The sequence below is a fragment of the Mustela putorius genome, unplaced genomic scaffold, assembly GCF_011764305.1.
Source record: "Mustela putorius furo isolate JIRA1106 unplaced genomic scaffold, ASM1176430v1.1 tig00004007_pilon_pilon_pilon, whole genome shotgun sequence".
Taxonomy (NCBI): domain Eukaryota; kingdom Metazoa; phylum Chordata; class Mammalia; order Carnivora; family Mustelidae; genus Mustela; species Mustela putorius.
Genome location: NW_025422145.1, coordinates 14,496,021 through 14,508,507, shown reverse-complemented (window position 1 = coordinate 14,508,507; position 12,487 = coordinate 14,496,021). Strand labels below are relative to the sequence as shown.

Genomic DNA, 12,487 nt, shown 5'->3' with positions numbered 1-12,487 from the left:
TGACCGGGCAGCGCCCACGTGACCGCGCGCGCGGCGGAGCGATGGCGGTGGGGTTGGGGGGGTTCCTGCTGCTGCTGGGGCTCGCGGCACGCGGTTAGTGTCCCTGAGCTCCGGGGCCCCTCGCGTGCGCCGCCCCCAGCCTCCCGCGCGCCTCCTCACCTTCCGCTTCCCCGCAGGGCCGGCGCCCGCCGCTGCCGCCAAGATGAAAGTGGTGGAGGAGCCCAACGCGTTCGGGTGAGCGGCCCCGCGGGGCGCGGCGGGGCGCGGAGGGACAGCCCCGAGCCCGGTTGCCGCTGACCCTGCCGCTTCTCGCAGGCTCAACAACCCGTTCCTGCCCCAGACCAGTCGCCTCCAGCCGAAGAAGGACCCTTCACCCGTGTCTGGTGAGTGCGGGGCCCTGGCCCCGCCCATGGGGGCGACCAGGGAGGGGAGCGGGTACCCGGCGCGGGTGGACGGGGTAGCCGGGGAGGAGGGTCCCTACAAGGGCGCGGGTCGCGTGCATTCGCTTGTCAGTCTTCGAGTGCACCAGCGTTAGTATTGCGGCCGGTACAGCGCCGGGGGTCACAGTGGCCCAGCTCCCACATGGCCAGCGTGCAGGGTAGCCGCGCCGGGCCGGAGGAGTGCACCAGCACTCGAGTGCTCAGTCTTCGAGTGCACCAGCGTTAGTATTTCCAGAACGTTCTAGTGCCAGTTAAACAGGTTGTCCGGATGAGTTCGCTTTAATTCTTTTTGTGGAGGATTTCCGTTAGCCTTTGGGCACTGACGTCTTTTGTGCTTTTACGTGCCTAAAGGTACAAGGAAAAACGTGCATTAATGTGTTTTGGTGCTTTCTGCCGCTGTTTTTTAAAACGTATCTTTTGCCCTTTTTTGGCCTTTTTTCAGACAGCGCGAGCTACACAGGTTTGTTCATTTGGTGTTGGGAGTCACTGTGTGTCCTCCTGGTGGGGAGTTGCACCGGCCTCCACGCTCCTCACTTGATGCTTGGTTTGTTAGAGGATGGCGCTGCATTTCCGTATCGTCAAACGTTCTGTTTAAGCTCGTTGGCCGCTAGAAGCAGTGCTGTGGGTTACATTCCCCGTCCGGACTCTTCCTGAGCTGGTGCACGGTTTCCTAAGGCAGGATCCCAGAAGTGGGGTCGCGGGCTCGGGAAGCAGAGACCCAGTAGTGTTTTTTATTGAGCATACTGTGTGGTAGCGTGTGTGGTGGGAATGCAGAAATAAGCAAAACATAGAGCGTTTGTTCTCCAGGAGGTGACAGTCTATGGGGGGGGGGGGAGTGTGTGCGCGTTTGCGCGGGTGTGTGTGTGTGTGTGTGTGTGTAAACCAAGAAGTAGGGGAAGTATGGGATGCTTGATGATGAGGATTACTCTGTAGGTGTGGAAAGCAGAGAAAGTTACAGTATGTGTGTGAAGATGTGAGTGTTTTGGTGATTGCCATTTTATTTTATTTTTAACTATTCTTAAGTGTACACGTTGTGGGGCTCAAACTCATGACCCCAAGATCAAGAGGCATATGCTCTAGGGACTGAGCTGCTGGGCGCCCCTTGGAATTGACATTTTAATTAGGGGAGTCAGGAAAAAGCTGAGAGATGACATTTTGGTCCGAAGCTGAAGGAGGAAAGGATGTGAGGCAGGGATGGGGGTTCTTGGGAAGAGGGGTACAGCAAAAGGGGGGGCCCAAGCCAACAGGGTTGGGGGTGTGTGGGATGAAGTCAGAGAGGGAACAGATGTGACAAGTCTATCCCTGCTTTTTTTTTTTTTTTTAAAGATTTTTATTTATTTATTTGACAGAGAGAGATCACAAGTAGGCAGAGAGGCAGGCAGAGAGAGAGAGAGGGAAGCAGGCTCCCTGCTGAGCAGAGAGCCCGATGTGGGACTTGATTCCAGGACCCCAAGATCATGACCTGAGCTGAAGGCAGCGGCTTAACCCACTGAGCCACCCAGGTGTCCTGTCCCTGCTTTTTATTACTAAAAGTATCAAAAAGAGAAATGGAGAAACGGGACCGTGAACACCAGCGTGCTCTGGGCCTCCGTGAACGTTTCTCACTCGCCTGGTCTTCCTTTCCGTTACCATTTTGAAAAAAGCAAGTTTGAAACCAGGTTATAGACGTTATGACATTTTGTCCCTAAATAATTCCAGTATGGGTCCCCCAGTCCCCCAAATTAGTCGGTGTGTGATGTAAGCAGTCCACGTCCCCTGGTTGCCTCAGTGCCCTCCACAGCTGCCCCCCATCCCAGGATTGTTCAAGGCTCACACATGTCTTTGGTTAGTCAGGTGTCTAGTTTGTTTGTTTGTTTTAAATAATTGAGTTTTGTTTATTTTATTTTATTTATTTATTTGACAGAGAGATCACAAGTAGGCAGAGAGGCAGGCAGAGAGAGAGAAAGGGGGAAGCAGGCTCCGCGCTGAGCAGAGAGCCCAATGCGGGGCTCGATCCCAGGACCCTGAGACCATGACCTGAGCTGAACACAGAGGCTTAACCCACTGAGCCACCCAGGCGCCCCAGGTGTCTAATTTTAAATCTGGAACAGGTCCCTCTACCCTGTACCTCAGTTTAAAAAAGGCCTTCATGGGTGCCTGGGTGGCTCAGTGGGTTGGGTCTCTGGCTTCGGGTCAGGTCATGATCTCAGAGTCCTGGGATCGAGTCCTTCATTGGGCTCTCTGCTCAGCGGAGAGCCTGCTTCCCTCTCTCTTTCTGCCTGCCTGTCTGCCTACTTGTGATCTTTTTCTGTCAAATAAACAAAAATGTTTTAAAACAATAAAAATAAAAAAGATTTTCATGATCTTGAGTTTGGAGGAGTCTGGGTCAGTTGTCTCAGAGAATGACCTCCTGGATTGGTCTGGTTTAGGTCGTTTGCCTTGTCCTCTTTCCTTTGGTGTGTGCTCCATGAGTGGGAAGATAGCTGGGGAGCTTGACTGCAGTCAGGTGGTCAAGTCCAGCAGTCTGGACACGGATCCTTCCTAGCAAGACACGTGTGGCCTCATGTGGGAGGTCAGGGTTTGGTTGTGGCACAGCGTGGACAGGGTCTCTCCAGGGTTGACACAGACTTCTGCCTGTGCTCTTGGTGTGTGGGCTTTGAGCTGTCCCTGGGCTTGGAGCGACCTCTGTGCCCAGGAGTCTCACGCTGTACCCCATAGGAGGAGGAGTAAGCGTGTCCGCTTTCTACCGCTCTCATGCCTTCTGCATCTCCTAGCTGACTGTCTGACAGGGAAGACCCTTCCTCTCCCTTCCTTTCTTTATTCTTTTTGAAGATCATTATTGGCTCAGACTGAAACTATTTTTATGGGACTTACGTGTGGCAGTTGCTCACGTCTATGTCCTGGTTACCCAAAACAAGGTGGAGAACAGGTCTGTCACCCAGAAAATGACCGTGTTCCTTTCCAGATCCTCCTCCTCCCTTTCTGGTGTCTGTCACTGTGGACGGGTCTCTGTGCGTGGCCTGCAGCTACATGGCGCCCCAGCACACAGATCCCCATGTCTGGTTGCTTTCTGGCCTCGTGTTTCCGGGAGTCCTCGTGCTGGTGTATCACTGCTCTTACTTATTGGTGCATATAAAACTGGAGCCTGAGTATGGCCCGTAGTTGATTGTGTCATGCGTGTATATCCGTGTCATAGTCGAGGTGATGAAGCAGAGCTGTGTAGGCGGTGGGAGAGGCTGCGTGATGGAGGCTGCGTGGACCTGGAGTTTTGCAGCTTCTTGTCTCATTATTTGAAAAAGGATACGCATGCGTGTGTGTGTGTATGAAGGAAGACCCATGTGACTTTAAGTTTCCAACTGAAATGTAGTACTGCAGGGCTGGGGTTTTTTCCCCCATCTTTTTCTAACATTGAAAAGCTAGGATCCTTAATTACATAAGTACGTCTACCGAATTACTCTGTTAATTATATAAAATAGCTTTGGGTTTATAATAATAGTAGTACCAGTAACCATGAAACGAGAGGGTGGTGTTGGAGTTCGTTTTAGGGTGTATCCAACCAGAGATGGACCTCAGAGCTCTGGGCTACAAGGCTGACCACATCTGCATCTACTAATCACTTTGATGAGCACTTGGGGCAAATGTTTCTGCTTGTGCTCACTGCTAGTGCCCGATGTGCATTTTTTCCACTTAGGATTTTCACTGAACTTTAGAACCGTTTTTATTTTTTAAGATTTTATTTCTTTATTTGACAGACAGAGATCACACATAGGCAGAGGCAGGCAGAGAGGAGGAAACAGGCTTCCCGCTGAGCAGAGAGCCCGAGGCGGGGCCAGATCCCAGGACCCTGAGATCATGACCTGAGCTGAAGGTAGAGGCTTTAACCCACTGAGCCAGCCAGGCACCCCTAAAACTGTTTGTTTTTAAGGTGGTTTTTTGTTTGTTTGTTTTTAAGATGTATTTATTTTATTTTATTTTTAAAGATTTTATTTATTTATTTGACAGAGAGAAATCACAAGTAGATGGAGAGGCAGGCAGAGAGAGAGAGAGAGAGAGGGAAACAGGCTCCCTGCCGAGCAGAGAGCCCGATGCAGGACTCAATCCCAGGACCCTGAGATCATGACCTGAGCTGAAGGCAGCAGCTTAACCCACTGAGCCACCCAGGCGCCTAAGATGTATTTATTTTAGAGAAAGAGCTCACGAGCAGGGTTGGGGGGGAGCTAAGAGGGGCAGAGGGAGAGAATCCGGAGCAAACCCCTCACTGAGCCCGGAGCCCCACGTGGGGCTCAATCTCACAACCCTGAGATTGTGACCTGAGCCGAAATCAAGAGTTAGACGCTCAGCAGATGGCGCCCCCCAGGCGCCTGATTTTTGTTTGAGTTTGAACAGTTTTGTGATAGGGCCTTTTGGGAGCGTGTGGGAGAGCGGCAGGAAGGCCATGGAGACCGCGGTCCCGCTGAGGCCGTCTTGCCGCGGCTGATCTCATAGCTCAGATCGTCTATAAATCATTCTGTGTGGACGTCCTAAGGGCATAGCCATATTATTTTTGTCACACTTAGGAAAAGATGAGCACATTCCTTCGGTAAAAATCCATCCGTGCTTCGGGTGTCTGATAGTCCCCCGTGTTCAGGAGCTGGTTTGTGCGAGTCCGTGTTCTCTGTGTGTCGTGGCCTCATGCGCTGCGCGTCCGGATCTAGAGCTCTGCCCCCTGTTTGCTCACAACTTCTTTATTGAAGAAATTGGGCCATTTGTTTCCCACATTCTGAATTTTGTTCACTCATTCCTGTGGAGCTTAAGAGTCCGGATTCCTGTTGGCTGGAGGAAAGGCCCTTTTGTTTTTCTCTTTCCCATCCTTAGTCTTTCCCGCCTCTCGCTCAGGCCCTGACCTGTGCCTCCGAGCAGCGTCAGTCCCTCCATGCTCCTTGCCCGGCGTCCCCTCTGTGGGTGGGGGTGTCCGCTGTTGCCATGGAAGATGAACGAGGTTCCCGGCTGGGCCTGCCAGCCCATGCTCTGCGGCGTGCAGGGGGGCGGATTTTGGCAGAGGCTCTTCTGCACCCGTTGAGGCAGTTGGGAGTTCGGTGTCTTGGGCGGTTTATCCAGCCGCGAGCGTGAGTCCCTGAATGCGGAGCCAACCTCTAACCTTGCCGTGAGCCCCCCTCAGCCGTGACAAGTACATGTTTTATATACTGATGCATTTAAATTGCTGTTTTTGACCTGCTTTTCATTTCCAGAATTTCAGTCTTTTCTGTTTTCTGCGTGACTGCTGTGACTCTCGGTTCCTGTTTCCCGTTACTCCCCTGAGCACCTGTAGTAGCTGCTTTAAAATTCTCTTCTGCTTTCAGCATCCACGCGGTATGCGGCTGGACCTGCCAGAGTTTTCCTTTTCACTCAGGCATGGGTCACAGTGCCTGGGCGCTCGCACAGCTCGTGTTTCTGGAGTGAGTTCTTGACATAGGCACAGCTGTGCTCCTTTGTGGGTTTTTTGTTTTCATTTTTGTGTTTGTTTTTTCTTTTTTGTTTTAATTTTTTAAATTAACATATGATGTATTATTTTCTCCCAGGGTGCAGGTCTGTGAATCATCAGGCACATCTCATAGCACTCACCATAGCACGTATCTTCCCCCACGTCCATCACCCAGCCACCCCGTCCCTACCCCCATCCCCCTGGCAGCCCTCAGTTTGTTTACTGAGATTAAGAGTCTCTTATGGTTTGTTTCCCTCCCTGGTCGTATCTTGTTTCATTTATTCCCCTCCCTGCCCGCCCCCACACCCCACCCTGGCTCTCAAATTCCTCATATCAGGGAGATCATATGATAGTTGTCTTTCTCTGATGGACTTACTTCACTCAGTTTAATACCCTCTAGTTCCATCCACCTCGTTGCAAATGGCAAGATTTCATTTCTTGTGATGGCTGCGTGGTGTTCCGTTGTATGTATATACCACATCTTCTCTATCCATTCCTCTGTTGACCAACATGTAGGTTCTCTCCAAGTGATGAAGTCTTAGAACATAGGTGAGGTTTGGTGGCTGAGGTCTGGAGCCGATGACCAAGAAAGAATTCTCGAGACATCTTTGGTGCAGAATGGTGGTTCATTGAAGCACGGGGACAGGACCCGTGGGCAGGAAGAGCTGCTGCCCTGGGGCTGTGACTGCCCTGGGGCTGTGAGGGGCGGTCCCTTATATGCTTGCAAGTTGGGAGTGGGTCAGGGATGGCCTAAGTCTCTAAGGAGTTTTGGCAGCAAGTTTGCCAGGGCCTTGAGGGGCTGGCTGTTGTTGGGAAAAAGATTATTCATTAACAGTAATAAAACCTGTGTTGTGAGACCCCTTAGCTGTGTATCAGTGGGCCATATGGCTGTCAGCACTGTCCTGGGCGGTTCAGAGATCGTTTCATAAGGAGTTGGTAAAGCAGACTTCAGGATCCTGGTTGGAGGTAGGGGTCGGTCAGATGAGGATTGCCCTTTGCCCTTAGCAGAGCCTTAAGGGGGAGGCAGTTGAATCCCTAGAGGATGCCACGCTGCCTGCTTCTAGGGCCTGTCAATGGGTAAGGGAATTCAGTAATCTTTCTTCTGCCTTGTTTCCCACATCATTCCCCTCTGAACAGTTTTGACCCTTAACTCTTTGAGGTTGTTGAGGGCAGAAGATCTCATTTTCCGTAACTTTTTCCTGCTGAAGAGAGGTGTAGAGCTGTCCCTGCCCGCGGTCAGCACCGCTCAGTTGAGGAGTGTGCGGGCGAGCGACGAAAGACGGAGGCAGCTGAGTCCTGCGCTGGCAGCGAAGAGGTGTCTGTGTGTGGTTCAGGATCGTCTGTCATCAGGAAGCCGTTGCCGCCGCGGAGTCTCAGCCCAAGTGGAGAAACACTGAAGAAGGCGACACATTAGGATTAGCAAGGCTGTAAGAACGAGAAGTCCGCAGAGGAGATCGTTAATTGCCGATGGTAGTCCTCCTTCAAACCAGAACTTAACCGATGCCTGAGAGAGAGAGAAGGCTCCTGTAGAGCCTCCGTCTGGGCGTTCATGTCTCTCGTGAGTCCTGTGCCATTCCGTGGTGATCTGGGGGGTACGCACAGCATCCCGCCCTGACGATGGCGCCTGTGCCGCCCTGCGTGGCCGTTCAGACACGAGAGGTCCTGTCCCGCAGGACTGCCGCGCCTGTGTCTCTTCGATACCAGGAAGGGAGATGGCGTTCAGTGACCCACTGAGCACCTTCACGGAGTAGTTACGAAGGGCTTTTCCCTGCCAGATACCACCTCTGGCCTGCGGAGGGAGCAGAAACGGATGGGAAGTGATGATACCATTTAGAAACATCGTGTCCCTCTTGGCTTTAAATTGGGGAGATTCGCTGCGGTAGTGGGGGTTTTGGTAATGCGTCCATGACTCCGGGCAAACCCTAAGGCGCAGCGGCCTGTGCCCACCTTGCCGGAAGCCGGGGCCCCAGGTGGTTCACGTATCCAGTGGGTTCCGTTTGGCACTGGCCATGTGATGCCGGGTCTCCTTACCCGGTCAGTGGCAAACCAGTTGGTGGCCGGGAATGCTGTTACGTGGGGACACGCTTCTAATGCTGGCCATCCCAGGCATCGTGTGTTACTTGTACAAGTATCATGTGTAGGATGTCTTTGCTCCCAGCATAAAACTGCCTTGTCACTGAGCTGTCCCGTAGTGGCTGTGAGCCACCAGTAAGTACCCCAGGTTTGATGCACGCCCTGCTCGGGACCGCGACCGGTAGGGGTTTATAGCTGTGGCCCTGGTTGGTGGGGGTTAATTGGTGGGTTTGTGAGGTCAGTTAGGACTTTAATAGTTTGAGGATATGAGAAGATTTGATTACGTCCTGGTGTCTTACCAACTGTGGGCCAGGAAAGAACTTGTTGATTAGTGACAGCTTTATTCCGACAAGCACTGTCCCCTCATATTGTTTCTGAAACACAGTCACGTAGAGGGTGCCAGTCTGTGCGCTGCGAAGGGGAAACCCACCAGGGTAGCCCTGACATACTGGCCACGGCATGGGCATTCCCCATGCCCAGTGCCTCGTTTCATTTCACAGCTCAGCGTATTGCCGTGCCCGCTGTAGAAAGGAGCTGTCAGTCAGGACAGGCGAGAGGAACATAAAGAGAAGAAACACGGCCTTCATTTTCATTGAAGAGCATTCTTGTACGCGTTCACAGGAGAAAGAAAGCCCGCGGTCTGCTCACCGGGCTCCCGTGCCGGAGGAGCAGCCTTTATTCTAGGTACCCGAGCCCGTGGAGCGTGGCCTTCCTGCTTTACCGCAGCGGGAGTACATGGATACCTGGTAGGACCTTTCCGTTTTCGATGTAGGTTTGCTGTTCTCGGACTCGCACGGGGTGGGTTTTCAGTTGTAGTTAAGTCAGGTTTGGGGAGTAAATGATTAGTAGATATGTGGAGTAACTCATGAAGTAAGCCAGCTTCCAGTGGAAAGCATTAGAAAAGCATTAGAATCTTCATGTAATAACAGATCTGCAGAGAGAAATGGCTGAGAAAGGGCTGAGTCCCCGAGGTTGTTTCAAAGCAGTCCTTACACTGAGAGGTCCTGATAGCAAGAGAGTGACCCGATTTTCCTGGGTTTCTAGACTGAGTTTAGCAAGGTGGCATTTTAGAGTTTGATCAGCCTTTTCTACTTCCTGGAGGATCGTGGATGCAGCCTGAATGCGGGAATTATTTAATTTTTAATGCTTGGGCTGTTTGTTGAGTTATTTGAGCAGTAAAAAGAGGACGGTTGTCACTCCGGAGAGATCGGGGAAGGCCGAATCTAGGAATAATGTCCCACAATAGCATCTTAGTTACCTCTACAGCTCTTCAGTGACCCCCCGGGAAAGGCCTCGACCATCCAGTGAAGGTATCAGCAACACTAATAGAAACCTGGAGTTTTTGCAAGGTGACCTTTGTGTGAAATCAGGTTGCCAGTCCTCTCCTAGAGAGGATCCACGCCTTCGGGCTGGTCTTAAGAGAGCAGGAGGTCGAGCTGCGCCTCCCGGATTTACCTGGGCACAGACAACACAGGATCGGCAGACGTGTTTTATCGCGGCTTTTAGGTTTACTCCATCAAATGTATTTTTATTTATTTATTTATTTTTAAAGATTTTATTTATTCGACAGAGATCACAAGTAGGCAGAGAGGCAGGCGGGGGGGTGGGGGGGAAGCAGACTCCCCGATGCAGGGCTGGATCCCAGGACCCTAAGATCATGACCCGAGCCAAAGGCAGAGGCTTTAACCCACTGAGCCACCGAGGTGCCCCCAAATAGATTTTTAATTAAATGTCTTAAAGCATCTTTGCCCAAGTGAGTAGTAGCCTGGTGTGGGCCCTGGATTACCTTCCATTGACTATTTTTGGGTATAGAGATTTTCCCTCATCGTTAACAAGCCTGTCCTGTGTGTTTGTAATACATCCTCGCTCCTGAGCTGCATGAGTCTCTTGGTCTGGATAGACTGGAGTTACGGACGCTGTCGGAGTTCATGCTAGCAGAAGGCTGAACATCTCTTTATCCTTTGCTGCCTATTTGACTGCACGGTCTGCTAAGTTGTTGCTTTAAGATTCTAAGATCATATCCTTTCAATGTCCTCTGAGGTGAATCATGGCTCAGTCCTTGTGCAGGGGTACAGCCTTAAGAAGGGTCATGATTGGGGTGCCTGGGTGGCTCAGTGGGTTAAAGCCTCTGCCTTCGGCTCAGGGTCCTGGGATCGAGGCCCGCATCGGGCTCTCTGCTCAGCGGGGAGCCTGCTTCCCCCTTTCTCTGCCTACTTGTGATCTCTCAAATAAATAAATAAAATCTTTAAAAAAAAAAAAAAGGGTCATGATTTCAGGCCTGTATTTGACTGGGGAGTCACAGCTTAATAGTGATCCCCTTTCCTTCCCGATAACTCCACGGGCATGTCATGCTGGGAGGGCATATTTGGAGTCTGTGTAAGTGTTGATTTTTAAACCTTTCACCAGTTGAGGAGCACGGGTGAGCGCTGTTATTTCAGCCTTTTTGGCAAAAGTTGTTTGTTTGTTGTTTTTTTTTTAAAGATTTTATTTATTTATTGAGAGAGATCACAAGCAGGCAGAGAGGCAGGCAGAGAGAGAGGAGGAAGCAGGCTCCCTGCCGAGCAGAGAGCCCGATGCTGGGCTCGATCCCAGGACTCCGAGTTCATGACCTGAGCTGAAGGCAGTGGCTTAACCCGCTGAGCCACCCAGGCGCCCCTGGCAAAAGTTTTTTTTTTTTTTTTTTAAAGATTCCATTTATCCATTTGACAGAGAGAGAGGAGGAAGCAAGCTCCCCGCTGAGCAGAGAGCCCAATGCGGGGCTCGATCCCAGGACCCTGGAACCATGACCTGAGCTGAAGGCAGAGGCTCAACCCACTGAGCTGCCCCGGCGCCCCTGCGCAGAAGTATTTATTAAAAAGTGTTTTGCCCCAGAAGCTTTAATCAGACAAACTGTGGCATACGAAGCCTTTCTTTCTCCCTCATCCGCAAAGCTGCTGCCGCCAGTAGGCCAGTCACCATCTGCACTTTCAGTGGGGAATTCTTTTCACTCTGGCCCGCTAGCATGGACAAAACCAGTGACCTCTGAGCAGCTGTGTTCCGTAGAAGTACGACGGTCAGGTGCAGGCATCGGAGAAGCTGGGTTTAAAGCTCAACAAGTTGTGAGTGTTCCTTCAGGTGTATCCAAAAGCATAGCCTGGTATTTAGGAAGGCGGTCTCCCGCCACCCGTTGGTGGCCCTCGATCTCTAAGACACTCCGGACCTGTTGCGGAGTCCCTGACAGTCATCAGGGACTGTCCCGCTCTGAGCTTTGAGGCCTCTTCTGCCAGGAGGGCTGTGGCAGCCTCCGCGCAGAGACAATCCGGCCATACTTGGCTTCACTGTCACGTGACTCTGAAAAACCTCCTGCTGGCCTTGCTTCATTGCCTTTTTGCATGAGAGCTCCCAGGGCTCGGCTCTGCTTTTCTACATACAGAGTGAAAGGTTTTCCCCAACTTGGGAATGCCAGAGCTGGAGCTGATGGGAGTTGGGCTTGTAACGTTTGAACGGCTGCGTGCTGAGCTTCAGTCCGGAGCAAGGGTTCCTCATCGGGGCCGTTAGTGGGTCATGCAGGGGTTTGGCTAAGAGTCCAAGCCTGGATGCACATGTGGCGGAACCTGCCATGCCTAGAAAAGCACGTGTGGTTCTTCTTTAGTCGGAGGCTCAAGTTCCGGCATGGCCCTTTTTCTGTCAGTGGCTAGAACAGGGTGACCTGGTGTGTTAGTTCATGCCCTAAATAGTGCACCTTTTGTAGAGATATTTGTGCCTTTATAGGGGATGCACGATACCCTCTTTCCGCCAAGAAATTAAGTAAGGTTATAGAATCTTTATCAGTGGTCTCCTCTGTGGGACCGCAGGTCAGAGTGCCGTCGGCATGTTGAATCACTGTCCCTTCAGATGAGGGCATCTCACTGAGATCTTTGCTGAGTGCGGCTCCGAGTAGCTGAGGACTGTTTCTGCATCCCTGTGGCAAGGCCGTCCAGGTTAATTGAGCGGACTGTGGCCTTGAAGGTGAGGTCCACGCAAAGGCAGACAGCGGCTGTGTCTCCTCCCTTAGTGGGATGCAAAACCAGGCGTCTTCTGAGTCACATCCCGTAACCCAGTCGGCACCACCAGGGACGCGGCAGGAGCAGTGTCCGGACTCGGCACACCGGCATGGACAGGCGTTACTGCCGCATTCACAGCTCTCAGGTCTTGGACCATCCAGTAGTCCCCATTTGGCTTTTTTACCGGTGAAACTGGGGTGTTCTAAGGAGACTGACAAGGCTTTAAAATGCCAAGTCTGAGAAACTTACCAGTAAGCAGTTGTAAGCCAGCTTCGGCCTCGGGTTTGAGGGGTTTTGGTTTTATGACGCGTGCAGGTTGGGTCCTTCAGGACCGCCTTGGCAGGCTGGGCTGTGAGAGCCTGTCCTGGGGTATTCTAGTCCCAGACCTGTGGGCTTACTTCCTTCCAGACACTGGGAGTTGGGGTAGTAGGGTATAGCCTGAGCTCTCTAGACATTAGAGAAACAAGCCGTCGTCCTCTGTAGGAAGAGCGCATCGGCCACCAGTTTATCCA

General features: G+C 51.9%; 1 protein-coding gene across 1 annotated transcript in view; it reads left to right on the top strand.

Moving 5' to 3' along the window:
- Positions 1-9: 9 nt before the first annotated feature.
- GNPTG (N-acetylglucosamine-1-phosphate transferase subunit gamma) overlaps positions 10-12,487 on the top strand; it is a 36,473-nt gene continuing 23,995 nt past the window's right edge. Inside the window, exons 1-3 of the mRNA XM_004750810.3 lie at positions 10-93; positions 177-234; positions 316-383. Coding sequence (XP_004750867.2) covers positions 42-93; positions 177-234; positions 316-383 — 178 coding nt within the window. The 5' untranslated portion in view covers positions 10-41. The remainder of the gene's footprint in view (positions 94-176; positions 235-315; positions 384-12,487) is intronic.